At 41.1% G+C, this 16879-nt stretch overlaps 1 protein-coding gene across 27 annotated transcripts in view; it reads left to right on the top strand.

Moving 5' to 3' along the window:
• trol (terribly reduced optic lobes) overlaps positions 1 to 16879 on the top strand; it is a 623238-nt gene that overhangs the window by 437795 nt on the left and 168564 nt on the right. For 24 of the 27 annotated variants that reach the window (XM_075684186.1, XM_075684204.1, XM_075684193.1 and 21 more), the window contains 9 exons: positions 1514 to 1756; positions 2691 to 2804; positions 2928 to 3055; positions 4265 to 4351; positions 10369 to 10430; positions 10759 to 11058; positions 15218 to 15324; positions 15498 to 15672; positions 16276 to 16557. In XM_075684186.1, the coding sequence (XP_075540301.1) occupies positions 1514 to 1756; positions 2691 to 2804; positions 2928 to 3055; positions 4265 to 4351; positions 10369 to 10430; positions 10759 to 11058; positions 15218 to 15324; positions 15498 to 15672; positions 16276 to 16557 (1498 nt within the window). The remainder of the gene's footprint in view (positions 1 to 1513; positions 1757 to 2690; positions 2805 to 2927; positions 3056 to 4264; positions 4352 to 10368; positions 10431 to 10758; positions 11059 to 15217; positions 15325 to 15497; positions 15673 to 16275; positions 16558 to 16879) is intronic. The other 3 variants (XM_075684198.1, XM_075684208.1, XM_075684201.1) reach the window with 1 other exon arrangement.

Genomic DNA, 16879 nt, shown 5'->3' with positions numbered 1-16879 from the left:
AATGCTTTTTCGTAATCTATGAAAGGGATATAGAGAGGCCGATTATACTCTGCAGATTTCTTGATTACCAGATTGATTACATGAATGTGATCCATTATAGAGTATCCCTTCCTAAAACCTGCCTGTTCCCTTGGCTGACTAAAGTCCAGTGTTGCCATTATTCTATTGGAGATTATCACGGTGAATATTTCATATAGTACTGCGAGTAAGCTAATGGGCCTATAATGTTTGAATTCTTTAAAGTCTCCCTCTTTGTGAATTAGTATAATGTTTGCATTCTTCCAGTTTTCTGGGACCCTTGCAGTCGATAGACACTTCGTAAAGAGAGCCGCCAGTTTTCCTAGCATTATGACTCCTCCATCTTTGATTAAATCGAATGTTATTCCATCCTCCTATGTTGGAGCGCAGGCTTGTACTACCTTTGATCTATACTTCTCAATAAGTTTGATTACGACTACTGCTACCCTTTCATTAATGCTGTAGAATTCGTCAATGTTGCCTGCTATGTCCTTATGGATTAGGAATCCTAGCCCATATTGCTCCTTATCAGGGAGATCTCTATAGCAGAGGACATTGCCATTATTCAGCAATGTATAGGCCTCACCAGTTCTTCTAATCTCACTAAGACTGATAATATCCCAAACAACATCTGATAGTTTCTCAAAGTGTCCTGCTAAGCTAGCCTCACTCGACAGAGTTCGGCTGCTAAAGGTTGGCAGAGTCAGTTTCCATTGGTGGCCTTTCCTGACCCAGAGATTCTTAGCACCCTTTTTAAATTTACGGGATTGTTATTATACCATAAAAAAGAATACGTACATAGATGCCTGTAGAATTTTAATCAGCACTGGCATTGCTCTTCAGTATAGCCATATTTTTGTTATTGTGTGAATTTACTGTAATGTGACCAGCGACGATAGCCTAGTGTCTATGGCATTGAAATGCTGAGCTCGAAGTCGCATGTTTGATCCCGACTGTGGCAGTCGCATGTTGAATTGTGCAAAATGCAAAAATGCTCAAGTAGAGACCCATGTGGTCAAAATTAATCCAGAGTCACCCACAATGGCACGCTTCATGATCAGATCGTGGTTCTGGCGCGTAAAGCCTCAGAACCTAAATTTTGTATAATGAGGTTCTACTGTACATACAATGCATAATTGATACAGAGAAAGACAGTAGGTGTCAGTGCCAAAAAGCAGTGTATCATAAACTGTATAGATAATTAACCTTCCTGTAGTGCAGTCACAAGGATCACATCATGACACACAAATAGTCACTTAAGAGAATTTGACTTCTGAAATCTTATGAGCACAGGGCCCATGATACAGTTCTGTACGTTTTGTTCATATTTTTCTGTTGATCAGTTTCATGTTTTTTATAGCCTGATTCTGCATTTGCATGTTTTGCATGTTTTTGCAACATTTGCAAACATGCAACATTTGCATGTTTTTGTCTTGAAAATTCTAAAAAAAAACATGCTGTTGTCAGTAAACCAATACTACTTCCACATATGCAGGATAAGTGGCAGCGAGTGGACTCTCGTGGCCCCACAGTAGCCACCCGAGAGGACATAATGAAGGTGCTGGCCAATGTGGAAGTCCTGCTGATCCGGGCATCCTTCAACTCGCGCATGCACAGCTCCAGCCTGAGTGATGTCTCCCTCTCAACAGCCGTTCCTCTGCGATCCACTGGTCATGCTGTGGCCATTGAGGTGGAACAGTGCATCTGTCCTCCTGGATACAATGGTCTCTCCTGTGAGGTGAGACCAGTGTCCTGCTATGGAGTGATTGAGTAGCAAAGCTGTGTCAGTGACAAGCTGAGAACACATTCCTCCACAAAAAGTGCTCTGCATCTCCATTTATCACTGTGCACTTCAAGGAATAATTGCCTTACGGATTGCACTAGCATGAAGAGGACGTGCCTCAGAGTTTTATCAACAATAATCACATTGTGATTATGCACCACACCTTTGATCAGCCAAGATTGGCATGTGTAGGGAGTAAGGAGGTAGCTTGCAAAGCAAATGAGCAGTTTGAAAATGGATTGGGAAAGGAATTTTTTTTTACTACCTTCCAGAAGAACTTCCTTTGCCAACATCCCCCTACCCCTTGTGCAGCAGCTTGCAGCAGACAGGGAGAAAGGGTGGAATTAACCAGTAAATAATTAATAATTTCTTGGTTGTCAGTTAGTTAAAACCTATTCACACAATATTGTTACGAAAAGGAAGCCCAATGCACGAATGTATGTACAACTATTTATATGGGGAAAGTTAGTAGTAATTGTGCTGGCTGGTACAGATGGCTGGAAGAACTGTACCACAGAAAGTACAAGCTGAAAGAACAAGCCTAGCATTATAACTAACAAATTAGAATATTGTGCACGTGAAATGATGTTACCTTTTGCAGGTCCTGTTTCCTCCTTTCATTTTTCACTTTCTCTTTGGAGCTGCATAAATATAAGAGTTGATCTTAGAAGTTCAACATTAGATCTGCAGTCTCCTATTGTTTAAACAGTAATTGTTTAAAGTCATTTAAGCAGTCATTGTTTAAACAGAGATAAGCTAATTTTATGCCATGTTAATAGCAAAAGGTGTAAAATTTTCTAGGCATGAGTTCTGTCAATGTATTTGTGAAAAGTTATGAAGTACACTACTTAAACATTTCTTTTCATTTATATTTTGATCTTGAACTAAGGAATGTGCACCAGGCTACATCAGGGACGTCAGTGGCCCTGGCCTTGGAAGGTGCACACGATGCCGCTGCAATGGCCATTCAGAGTCTTGTGATGCTGCAACTGGAAACTGCGTTGTAAGTTTTTTATTCTTAGAGTGTCATTACTGCCATTGTGTTGCTTCAGCTTGTACCGATGTGATTGCTTTTGTCTGTATGTTAATTAAACCAGACAGCTTTCCCTTACCTTTGTGCTTCCAGAGGTGTAGGCACAACACTGTTGGAGATTACTGCCAAAGGTGTGCTGATGGATTTTATGGTGATGCAACTAGGGGCACACCTGAGGACTGTAAGCCATGCCCATGCCCACACACAATGCCATCTAACCAGTAAGGAATTAGTAATTTCTTGATTGTCAGTTAGTTAACAAAATGTCACCATATAATTGCATTACTGCCTGTAGATTGAAGAAAATTTAGATATAGTTTTATGCAAGAAAGCAAACTGAACTGTTTATTTGAAACGTACGCCAGAACAAGTTTCACTTCACCAAGGCAAATCAGCTTGATTGTCTATCTACTTTTTTGAAATTGCCAATGGGAAGCCTTTACTATTATGGCTTCATTATGAGATATTTTCATAGTTCTGCATGTACAAGGGGGTGGGGGTGGTGCATAACCAATATTGGTGAGAAGTGCATTTGGTTAAAGTTATGAGAGGTAGCGTACCTCATCGACTCGCTTAAATCTGTTCGGAGTTACGCTAATAGGTTCGTTTATTCTCTGTATTCATAGGTTGTTGATCTTCCTGCACAGGAAGCAGAATCTGGGTTAACCTCTATCTAATCGCCAATGTATTGTTAGTCGTGGGCTCTATGACAAGCTCTTTTACAGCACTCTTCATAATGCAGCCTATATTGTACCAGCAGCGTGTATCTCTCACCGCTCCAGTCATTCGCAGTAAATCACATGCCCGCATGCCCAAACTGCTCATTTTCCTGCCTTGTTCCTTCTTTGAACTGCCAAAGACTGGAACGGCTTTCCTGTTGATGTTGCCACCACTTGCTCATCCTCATTCTAGCAGTATGTGACTGATCACTTCGGATATAGTTAATGATGTAAATAATGTAGAATACTGTATGTAAAACCTGCCCCGTATGTAATACCCCTTCAGGGTTCCTAAGGAGAATAAACTGAGCTGAAACTAATAACTGTTCACAGGACAGGCAGATATTAGATTACTGATGCATTCTGCCAGGGAAGATCTCTGCCAAATTTTTCGCACATTAAGCTGCTTAGAAGCACTGAAAATATTCTGAAAAAGACACAATTGAGAACAGGATGGCAACTGCAATTCTGCAGTGCAGTATGCTGGAGCACTGTGCCTTTCGTTTCCCGGGCATGATTGCACAGAATTGGGAATAAAGTGGTTGTTTCATCCATATGGTGCTGTATAAGCATCAACACATGCTCAGATCTAGATTTTTCTTTTTCTCTTTGTTCTGCCTATTACAGTACAAAATTTGAAACGGCATGTAACATCTACCTTGCTGAAATCTTGATTGCTTTTGAGTCTTAAACAATTTCTTTTTTATTCAGGTTTTCTCCAACTTGCTTTTTGGACACTGACAACAAGCCAACTTGCAATGCCTGCCCACCTGGCTACACGGGACGGAACTGTGAACAGTAAGTTTCCACAGTGCAGGTTTGCTGTGTTTTAGAACCAAGGCCTCACACATGTGCCCCATGTGCTGCAATGCAGCCTGCAGATCTCTTGTTCATAGATAAAAAGTGTCCCTGTTGGAAAATTGGAACCTTATGGCTAAACTGCACATATGCGTGCCGGCTCGCGAAAGCTCGCGCCTTACGCATGCGCAGATGGTGCAGTACAGACCGTACGCATGAAAGTGCTACGCAAGCACAAATATCTAATGTTTACATGCACTTAGAAATAGCGTCCAACATGGCTGCACCCATGGCTTCCACTTCAGCGTGTATTCTGGTGATGACTATGTCTTCACTTGCATTGATCGCCAGGAACTATTTAAATGAGCTTTCGCTTTCTCTAAACTCACCTAAAATGTTAGTTATGAGTGTATAGCGCGTCCAGTTTGCGAGATCATTCTGCAATTCCGGCCCCTGTAGGCTTAACGAGATGCGTCCGAATAGCAACAACAGGATTATGGTGGCTAGAGGAGTAGGTGTGCCTACCGATCAGGGCTGGGCAAAGATACTTTGCAATTGTACTCGGGCGACAAGCATTTGAGATACAGATAAAAATACTAACACAATAATTGTATCCGATATGATACTTTCCATTGGCATCTTAAGATACTTCGATACATTTGCAAATTTCTAATTACAGATCTATGTAATGTAGCAGCAAATGCGTATGCACAAAAATGTTGGCTTGGAAATTTCCTAACTCCGACCAACCTTGTTTCATTTGAATGAAATGTCTGTATCAAAATTGATGAGAGTCACTGCTCTGCTTGCTGACCAGCTAGCGGGCCACCATGTAATTATAAGAACATCAATAACAAACCTCTGCACGATGGCACAAATACCGCTGTGGAGTTTTACCTTGTCCGTAAACGTATTACCGTTTACGTTTTGTGACACATCATTTATACCGATCATGAGAAGCCAACAAACAAAGACGCCAAGGAAAACATAGGGGAAATTACTTGTACTTACTAATTGAATTAAAGAATTGATAAATTAATGACAATGAAAGTGGATGACAAAACATCTTGCCACAGGTGGGAACGATTCCACGTCTTTGCATTATGCATGCGATGCTCTTCAATTTTTTAATTGCTAATTCAATTATTTAATTCAATTAGTAAGTACAAGGTGTCTTTGGTGTCATTGTTTGTGTGCTTCTCATGATGTGATTAATAAAAATCGGGCCCATCGGTTAAACCTCTTTGTTATCGTTTATACAGAGTACATAAAGCTGCAGTGACCTTGCATATTTTACTTATCTGCTGGCCTAAAGCATTCGTTAGCAACATATTGATTAACGTGGCAATCCTTTTAAAAATTTTCTTCTACTGGAAAACTTGTACAGCCCAAGAAGATTTCATATGTATTCTAGTGGCACAAAGCATCGCAGCATACTGCCACTATTCATACTACTTCCACTTACAGCTCCAGTTACCTGGTGATTTGTAACAGTAAGAAATTTAAAGGTGACCTAGAAAAAAATATATATCTCAGTAAAATAGAAAGGCGGTTCCATATCACACAATCACAGTGAATACGTAGAAACACGATACAGGCAGTACCACTAATAGCTATGACATTTAAGCATGAAGAATTGTCAGCTTGCCTGCTCAAAAGGTCAGTCAATAGAAAATTTAGTGCCTGTGAAAAATAGCATAAACTTGCTCATCTGGAGGTTCATGAGAAAAACTGAGTATTCGGTAATATAATGTTTCTCTAATCTCCTTCCTAACATCTAGCATTCTTCAGTCTTCGCATATAATAAAGCACCACACAAGAGAAACTTTGATAACTACACTACAGTGGCATCAGAATTGTGTTGGTGTTAGCAACACAGTACTGTGGCTATTAGCAAGTGTCGTGGCATGGCCAACGCAACTAAAAACAAAAACATAAAGAAAGTGAAATGTTGGCTGCACGCAGACGTTCGCACGCTTGTTTTTGTTGAGATCACACGAGTGCCACCACGTGACTCTTCTCCACCAATAGGAACATGCAGACCTCATCGCCTGCCCTCACCAGAGGGCTCTGGCAAAAAAAAAATTTTTAGTTTTATTCCGGTGGCTTAGTGGCAGCAGTATCAGCTAGAGAAGTGGAGTTCAGCCTACGTTTATAGTTTTGCACGGTGATGCTGCAATAGCCAGAATCTTGTATCTTAAGATACACTATACATTCTTTCATGTATCGGAAATACAGATACTGATAAACATCTTGCCAGATGCATCATGATACAGATACAAGATACCCAAAGAGTATTTAAGATAGTATCTAAGATACATGTACCTTCTATACTGCCCAGCACTGTGACCAACGCACAGAGAGACATACATGACTGACCCGTCTGGAGTGCATTTCACTACTTCTCCGCATCATGATGCAAAAGTGGCTCTGCGCTCAGTACAATGGTTCTCAGCAGCGCATGTAGTCTGGTACTTGTGGCAGATGGCATGCAACAAATAAGGCACGCAGAGTGAAAAAACCTGTCATCTCTAGCCATCAATTTGTGCAAAGAGGGGGTGGGGATACAAGCCTCTGTTACTGCGTGTTTGCAAGTTGCTAAGATATGTTGAAGCTTCTACTATGAAAAGGTGAGTGGCATGCATAGTTAACAGAAGCTCATCTCTGATGGCAAATAAGTGGAGTCAGTACCAAATAGGGGTGCTATTTCTGCTTCAGAGAAAATCGGCAAGCAAACTTTTTTCTTCACTCTGAACTATAAATCATGCGGGCTTAATCAGCATTGTTCTTAGCACCAACAAGAACAGTAGCAGACATCACTTGTTGGCAAAGGACGCTTTTCAGAGCAGTTCTTCAAGCACGATTTCACCCATGTTGTAGACTAAGAAATGTTTACCAAAGATGCAGTACTATGGTGCTTCCGCTCATGTCTACAATATGATACCTGAGAAAATAAGAGAGAAAATTTTTTGGGACTGTGATCACACAACGTGATTATGACCGCAAACCCTCGGAGAGGTCAGAGCAACAAGCTGCAAATGAACCTTGCGCAAATTACAATGTCAAGATTTCTGTGCCAGCACTTGTGCAGCTTGTCATTGTGTACGTGTTGCATCATGCTCAGTCATTGAATCTGGAAGAAGGTTCCACGGCTGCTGCATTTTCTCTTTGAGCGAAATTAGTTTTTAACATCACGCTAAATAATGCTTTCTTGCGTTTATGTTCCCATAAGTTAAACTAAAAGCCTTGAAGGGATGCACAAAAAAATTCTCTCTAAAGGTGCTTGCATTGAATGTACGTAAAGGGACAAGCGCTATTCTAAAGCTGTCTATCAGTGCTCTGGCTGCCTCACAAAAATACGGAACAATGTCTACCAAGGGGAAAATGTGAGTCAAGTGGACGTGCTGGCGCACGTCTTGTAGGCTCAAACTGCTATTACTCACGAGGTGCGGCAAATGCAAAGTGTGTGGGTGCGAGCTTTTATGCGCTGGAAAGTGTACATGTAGTTTGACCTTTATAGTAACCTTGAATGGTCTAATCCTCTAAATCAATAATCCTGAGAGCAGATTTTAATCACTTCAGAATGCCTGAGAATGCCTACAGGCATTCCATCAGTTGATGTGGCTAATTTGGGCAGTCCAAAATTTCCACAGTGTTTACACAGAAACTGGGCCCACACACACAGCATTTTTCTGAAACTCCATTTATTGCAGAATGATGTATGAATTTTAGAATGAAAGGGAAATCTTGTCATTCACCAAAAAGGACCACGAAACAACAAAGGAAGCAGCCAATTTGCTGCTTTCTGCTGCTCTTATACGGTGGATTTCCCTTTGATGAAACTTCTCCTACCTTGTGGACTTCCACAGAATTGATTATTTCACCAAAAATATTTTGTGATGAGAACATTACATGAGGGGTTAGCATGGAAGTGACGTTAATATGGCTGATTGCTGAGGGCGTTTATATGAGCATAACTCTTACATGAATAATACATATTGAGACGCATGTCTTTGAACTTGAAAGCTTTTGTTCATTGTATGTACTGGGCTGTACCACAAAGTGTGTGGGCAGTGGAAGCAAACCTATGGAAATTAGAATGCAGGAAGCATCTGCAGGTATGGGACAAAAAAATTAAAATAGTAATGATAAATTATGAACACTGTTAAACTTATCATTTTTGTCCCATTCATATGGGCACCATATGCATTCCACTGTTTTAAACCAATGTTATGTGATATCCTATTAGTAAAATTTGCCTGTACCTATGATGTTAAGTGATGCATTCTTGTGCTATTATTGTAATAGAATGAGGCTGGCAAGGTGACTCAGCTTCATTAGGGCACAGTGCTCATGCGCAGTTAAGAGGACCTGAAGAGAAATTGTTTATAAAGCGGATGAACAACCGCAGGCACTCATGTAACAAGTCAGCATATGTCATTTCCATTTCCTTAGGCTTTCACCTGTAATTGCTGCACACAGGGTCAGATTACATTGATTGTGATACATAACAATTTTTTTAATTTTTTACATCACATGAAGGTCATTAATGCATGACATTTGTGGCCCTGTTACATGTATTAAATATTTTTTATATATGTTCAAATATGATATTTTTAACTAAATTTCTATGGCATACTTTTTTCATTGCTCGAGAACGACACTCGTGCAACTTCTACATTCTGAGGTTTGCACAGACACCATGAACAAAAATATCATAAAGGGGCACAGAAGGCCAACATTAGGTCAAACTACAGTTTCTAAAATTAATGAAATACCTTCACCAGATTGTTTAGGTGCCCTGCTGAACTCAAGGGAAGTGTCACTTCTAGTAGATTTTTTTAGTAGAGATTGTTAAGCAGATATGTCACATCATGGTATAGAACAAGTTCGTAGATTTTAACACGATAGCGTTAAGAGCTGAAAATATGGTGTCTGCATCAGCGAAGTTGTCTGCGAGCAAAAAATGCTGTATATATTTAGCTTTATGTATATGCCAAGCCTTGCTATATGACATGCGGTATATGCGAGTTATATTGCCACATCATTCCATCACTAATGTTGCTCACGCCTTGTCCTACATTCTTGACAAATTTATTCCTCGAAATTTTGAGAATGTCAGCCCACAAACAAATGTCATGAAACAAAACACTGACAGCACATACTTTTATGTTAAATCTTCTCAGACTTAAATATTAAAAGTATGAAACGATAACAGAAACCTGAAAATGAAATTTTTTTCGGCATGACTGTGCACTGTCTCCGGGATCAGCCCATGCAAGAGGCTGCATTTCAACCAGAAAGTTCAGCTTCGTGCGTAGCGTTCGCCGCCAGCATTTCCTGGTAAACATTATGGTTACATAAGCTGCAGTTGCTGGGAAGCGTGAGAAGCAGTCGGGGACCTTTGAATGCTATCACATTCCACTCTTAAAGGCAAATCTTAAGCATCCTCCAAGTTTTTGGGAATATAATCTACAATTCATGTAGCTATAATATATGTCCTTAACGTTCCTTTAAAAAGGGTTTGCTGTGTTGATGGCAAGCTTCATTATAATGAAAATATTTGGTTTTACTTGAGTGTACATGAAATTTGGAGGACTTTATTTGTGAATGTCATCAAATGCAAGCTGTTCTGTATGTTCTTCCTCTTTGTATTGTCAGTGTGTTGCCAGCCACAAAATTTTGCTGAACATGAAAACTGTACTACACTAGAGCTGAAATTCGGGCTAGTTGGTTATTCATGATCAATTCATGAATATTTGAATAATTTATTAAGTATTTATGAATACATGAATAATTCATGGAAATTATTCATGTATGAAAACTATCTGAATGCTCTTATAAGTAGGCAGCTTGCAACTGAGAGATGTTCTCTGTAACTGTCTGTTCGAGTACTGCGTTCTAGATCTCAATGCAAGGTCATGCACACAGGCTATATGCAAATTCAGGTTTCCTGGTGAATTGCTTACTTTGATTCTGTTATGTATGGCATCATAACTGATGCAATGCTTTTACAGATGCTCACCTGGCTACAGTGGCAACCCTCTTCAGCTGGGAGGTCGCTGTGAACCTTCAGGAGGTAACTAGCTATAGTTTTTTTATGTTAGAACCATTAGTAAAGCTAATAAATAAGCTTCTGCTGCAAAGCCGAATCAATTGAAACAGTATATGCTACTTCAGGCAGGCTATGGGAAGTAGGGTATTGCAAACGTCATTTGTTGATGGCAAACACTATGCAAAAACAGTGGCAAAAGATGCATTTCAGTGACTAACCACTCAATGTGGCAAGCTTGTGGAACCATGAGACCGTATGAATCTGCTTAAATATTGCACATGCGCAGCTACCACTATCATTTCCTGTGCACAGTTGCATTTTGTCACCATCATCATCATCACCCACGAACCAGGCACTACTGCACCATCACTGCCGACAGTCTCGATAACTCCCAAGAACCTGGAAGCATCGCTGGGTGCAAGCACCAGCCTGACATGCTCTGTATCTGGGCCCCCTCTGCCGATGCGGTTTGATTGGATCCACGGCACTGCTCCCATCAATGCTTCATCTGGCTTGGTCATCGAATCAGTGTCCAGCAAGATAAGCAGGCTGTTGGTGCCAGCACTGCAGACAGAGCACAGTGGGACATACACATGCAGAGCTGTATGGCCCACACGCTCGTTTCAAGAGGTGGCATTCGTCCATGTATGGGGTAATGGCCGCCGGTTGTGCTTCATCGAAATATCCTCTTCTTCCTTCCCCACCTCTTCTTCATTGTGGTCTCTCCTGTTATGCTCGATGTGGTGTCGTCATGCTGATATCTTCAGCTTTGCTGTGGCAACAATGATTCCTTTCTTATCTTTCTGGCTGTAAAAACATGGGCAGGCCTGCCTTTGTGGCATTCAGCAGTTCTCATTGCAATTAATGGCAACATGTGAGTCATCTCTGTGAGGCAAAAGTGATCTTTGCACTTCCTCGAGCTTGGGATTTGCTCTCGTTTGGTATAAACAGCCAATATTCCTGCAGGAAAGGAACAGAACTCGCTTGTATCACAGTGCTGTAACAGCAACGAAAAGTTCCCATAAGGCTTTTTGGAACCTTATTCACTCATTTGTGCTACCCATTAATGGAAGGCATGAGGGAGGTTGGTACTTCTGGCATTTTAAGTGGCAAGGTGTAAGGTCATTACTGCAATGGGTCATTTTCATTCCTCTGGTGCATGCATGCCTAGCTAGCATCATTTTATTTCTATTAATCAGCATGTAATATGTACGTAATATGCTCCCAAATGGAGTGTTGACATTCTGGCATGACAGCGCCTTCTTGGTTAAAACAATAGTTGCACTGCTAAAACTCAAACACACCTTAAATAAGATCTGATGCACACAGATATAAAGATACCAACTGAAGTATTTTTTCCAGTAGGCACGGAAATTAGAGGAAGTAAAAACAAAAGATGAAAAGAATGCTCATGGTACATAAAAAAAAAAGAACAATCGGTCCAAACTAGCCCAAACTGCAGAGAATTGGCATTACTGCTGATACATCACGTGCATGCTTGGAAGCATTGTGTTCAAACTCTCTCTATAAAGAAAATTCCCTTTGAGTTAGCTAACATGATGAACAGCATGATGTCACATCGTGAATGCCTCTGACAACATGCTGAAGGTGTTAATAAATTTTCTGCTGATATTATTACGTGACATTTTACTTTTTAAGTGTGTTCCTTTAGCTGTGCTTACAAGCTTAAGATAGTGGTAGTACAACAAATATTTTAATGGTACATCAAGCATAAAGCTCTCTCAAGCTCTATTTTATATCTCTATTTTTGATAGTAAAAAGATTGTGCTCCATCAGGTTAAAAACACGCTTCCTCTGAAAGGACCTGCTGTAGTTGCTTAGTAGCTATGGTGTTGGGCTGCTAAGCTCGAGGTCGTGGGATCGAATCCCGGCCACAGCCGCCACATTTCGATGGGGGCAAAATTCGAAAACGCCCGTGTACTTAGATTTAGGTGCACGTTAAAGAACCCCAGGTGGTCCAAATTTCCGGAATCTCCTACTACGGTGTGCCTCATAATCAGATCGTGGTTTTGGCATGTAAAACCCCAGAATTCATTTCTGCTTAGGCTTGTCATAGTGCTAGCAGGGGATTTGTTTTCATTTGCTGTATATATACAGTCGACGTCCATTAGCTCAACCCTGACAACACCGATGAAATTGATCGAATTATCTGGTGTATCGACTTAAAGGAGATGCAGAAAAAGGTTGCAGTTTCGCCCGAAAGGCGAAGCATCGAATTGCAATAGCAAATTAGCATACAGCTATATGAAGTAAGCATAGTAGTTTTATCGGCCGTATAAAATTGGAAACATTCGCTTGCCGACTGAATTAACAGGCATGTTGTCAGTGTGCACGAGCCAGCATGAACACATCACACTCGGTGAGCGCAGACACTTGCTGTCAAAACACTGGTGTGAGCAAGTGCGTAAGCAGCAGCGAGCGAAGTGACCTTCGTGCAGTCTGTCGGTTCAACACAAGAGCGGCGAGAACACGGCATGCACAAATCTATGAGCAGTCTGCAGATATGGTGCACGCAACCGCACGGCCATGCAAAGTACAGACTTGTTGGTGGAGTCGAAGCAGCCCCCCTTCCTCCCTCGCTGCCTCCCCGCTCTCCTCCAGATATGGCATGCAAAATTGAGTCGCGATTGTCAGTTCCCCTCGCGCCCTGCCGCAAAACGCGAAGTTGCTGCCAGAGCACAACGCCGCCCCCCCCCCCCTTCTTCCTCCCATCGCCCCCACGGCTTATCGCGCGACGAAAGACTGTGCATTTGCTCTCCGCTTTCTTCCTTCACGTGCGCCAGATTGAGCCGCAATCGTCGGCTTCCTTCGTGTGCTTTCACTCGCACATGCAGCATATGATGCGCGGCAACGGTGTTATCACCCATGGACTTTGTTTGCATCATCACGGCAACGGCGACACTGACGGCAAAATGTGCCTAGAGTGTCCATGTAATTGGTGTCACAGTAAAATGCCAAAACACGCCACCTGATTCGTTGGCAATATTTTCCCTATTCTCAAACACCCCCATATCAAACTCGTGCCCACTTTGTTTGTCTAGTGCAAATAACTAACGTTGAAATGACATTAAAGCTCCTAACTAGAAGTAGAGATGACATGGGTGATCAACGCATTCGCTGTCCCCTAAACTCTGCCGAGATAGACGCTGCCATTAAATGGTTTGCTATCGGGGTTACCATGACCGGGGTCAGGGGCATCCCTGCTGACTGGTCAAGTTCAAGTTATCCGACGAAGGCCAATTTTAAGATCGAAATAACGAAAGTTTGGCCCTTTCAAAATGCATAGGCACCAGTTCGGACCTTCGGCTGGGATTGAATTAACCAAAAATCCATTTAACTACGGTCGAATTAATGGAAGTCTGCAGTAGCATACTTGCATATTATGCTCATTTGTTTATTTTTTGACAGCAAACATATTGGGCTGTGAGCTTTCACTTCTAAATGCTGTAAAGAGAGATTTCAATCACTCCTTGACAAGTAAGGTGCTGGCATAAAGACTGCCAGTGTGCACAGTTAGCGCATTCCAGCATGCATATCTATTTAGGAAAATACTGGATCTCCTTAAAGTAGAAAATATACATGCTGGTTATTTTTCATTCGTGCAGTCTTTTATACTTATGTCATGTTTCTTATACTTGTGCCAATTAGTTTTCAGTTAATACACGTCAGTGTTCACATAGTGTAATGACATCCTAATAGCTGTATCTGTATGTCAGCTAAAAGACAAATAAGGGCCTTCTGAAGAATGCCAACTTGCAAGCTTGACAGATTTGTTCTTAGAATATAGAAAGATACATTTGAAAATAATGCACTGAAAGAAATATTCAGTTTGAGCCATTGCTTTTTGTTTTGTACTTGACGTCATCAGTGTTGAAGGATACAGCTTGACAGAAAGCTTGACTAACATGCCTGCGAGTCTTATGTCCTGTTGGCACTAATGGTCCTTCTTTGCATACTAATATTGTTGTGCCATTGTGAACTCTTCTAATGACACAGACTCCCCACCCCTACCCCTTTTTTCTTCTTAAGAAATTATGTGCTTTCTGGAAATCTAAGTTCAGGTATCAGAGGTTCTGATGTAAGTTTGGGTATGTGTACAGCAGCATAAACCAAACAATTTTAGTAATGGTGTCTAAGTTGAATTTTTTTACCATCTTGGCAAAAGGTGTTTTACTGAGGCATTCCTAAACTGGACTGCTTATAATTATATCCAAGAGGCAATCTCACACTGACTTGAATCTTGTGATAGACACATCACACCAGACAGGTTCCCAATACGTTTGCCTTCCGTAAATGTGATAACATGAAGAGCTTATGTTTCTTTTGAAAGATAGCAGTTATATGAAGAAAATATTTTTGTTTTGCTTTGAGATCATGTGATTGGAGCTTGGCACACTTTTAAAGGTGAACATTTAACATTTCAACTTGATCACTGGCACAGTGCTGGGGTTACCATCCATGCACAATTTCATACAATTTTTGCAGCATATTTATTGGCTCTAGGAACACTTTTAGCTGTAAATTGGGTCTGTACACTTATGCTGTACCTGTATTTCACGCTTGTTTCACACAGTGTCTATTGTTATGCATGGGTGGTAGACTGATATTTGCTTTGTATCTAACTGTTGATAGTGTGTTAAAAAAGATGGAAGGCTGTATACAGCGAAGCAAAAAAGAAAGGTGGTGTGACGATAATGTTCAATTAAGCTTTAGGTTCTGAAATAGGTATTTAACTCATACATGTCTGAAGATGCTCAAATTCATAATGACAATGTGCCACGTTATTTTAGGTGGTGGTGGACAGTCTATGAGAGTTCAGGTAGAACAACCTCGAATTCAAAGAGTTCCAGTAGGGTCGACTGTGACAATACGCTGCACGGGATATTCACAGTCAAAGGTAAGGTTCCTTCAGTTTTCTGCATTTTTGGTAATGCTTTTGCTACTTCCTATCGTAAAAAAATGCCAGAAGAACGAAGGGCTTTGGAAAGTGAACTAACAACAGCTTTTTGTTATATTTTTTTCCATTGCTGGTGTCCTCCTATGACTGTCTACGATTAAATTTTGTTTCAGGCACCTTTCTCTTTGGTGTGGACCAAAGAATCTGGTAGCTTGCCTCTAAGAGCCACAGAAGCAAGTGGAATATTGACGGTGCCTGATGTTCGTGTTGAAGACAATGGAACATATGTGTGCACCGGTTCAGATGTCTCAAGTGTTGCCCAAGACAAGGCCGTTCTTCTTGTTGATGGTAATCATGAATGCTGCCCACTGGACAAGCTTTTCTTTGTTATAGCAGTTCTCGAGACATGCTTCGTGACTTGGGTATTATTCAGTAATCATGTATAACAAAGAAAGCTTAGATAAATTGTCAGGAAACCAGTGAAAGGTTACAGCATAAGGAGTAGTAGCACACAGGACACATGCTGGCATGGGCCCCTTGCACCACTTGTGTTTTTCTCTTTTCACTCTGTGGTTACACTATGTACCAACTCACCTAGCATGCTACCCTTGAGCAAATCGCAAGCTTGCAAGGATGGGCAGTACCATGCATTCTGTGTTACTCAGGCTATGAAGAGGCATAGAGAAATTCCTGAGAGACCAAGGTGGTAATGGTTGAAATATTTTAAGGAGTAATAATAAAATAAGGGACAGTGTTGAGTGTGGCCCATATTTTTCATCAAGAGTGGTATAAAGATGAAATGGTGGCTTGACTGTGCTTGTGTAAAATTGTTTCACATAACATGTCACTTGTTTAATGTCACACTGAAGTAGCGTGATTGCATTCTTTGAGCTGGGTAGGTCACCACCTCTTTTATACTCACATGATTCATGCTCACATTTTATTTTCCAGGGCTTGACCAGAAATCAGCTCCACGAGCACGAATTGAGCCACATTTCCAAGAGGTTAACGTTGGTCAGCCAGTTGAGTTCCGTTGCCTAGCTGATGGCTTCCCCGAGCCTACTGTTAAATGGTCAGGAGGCCGCAATGGTATGGTCAACCCAGAGTCTACATTCATTGATGGAGTCTTCCGGATACCTGCTGCTCGGAAGTCTGATGAAGCAGAGTACTTTTGTACTGCAAGCAATGCCATGGGAACAGATAACATTAGGACAGTGCTGTTTGTGAAAGGAGGTAAGCAAGTATTCGAGTGACTGGTGTCAAGGAAGTTTTTGAACAGTTTTCGTCATTGCTGTTATGGAGGCTGAGCCTTTTCTTTCTTTCATGAAGCTTTTGAGGCTTTTGATAGCGTTATGAGTGATGAAATAACAGTTAATATTTTCTCTTCACATTCATTTCAGGGATTGCCAAGAGAACACAAAAGAGCATAAGGACGAATTCTTAGGCATATTTTATTATTCAGTAAGAGGAGAATCAGCCTTTGTTAAATAAGAGGCTTTTAGCCATTGTTAGAAGGTTTTACACTGCTAGGGTGGCTCAGTCCCTTTGGCTAGTA

The sequence above is a fragment of the Dermacentor variabilis genome, chromosome 3 (assembly GCF_050947875.1).
Source record: "Dermacentor variabilis isolate Ectoservices chromosome 3, ASM5094787v1, whole genome shotgun sequence".
In the NCBI taxonomy this organism is placed as follows: Eukaryota; Metazoa; Arthropoda; class Arachnida; order Ixodida; family Ixodidae; genus Dermacentor; species Dermacentor variabilis.
This window is presented reverse-complemented; position numbering and strand designations above follow the sequence as displayed.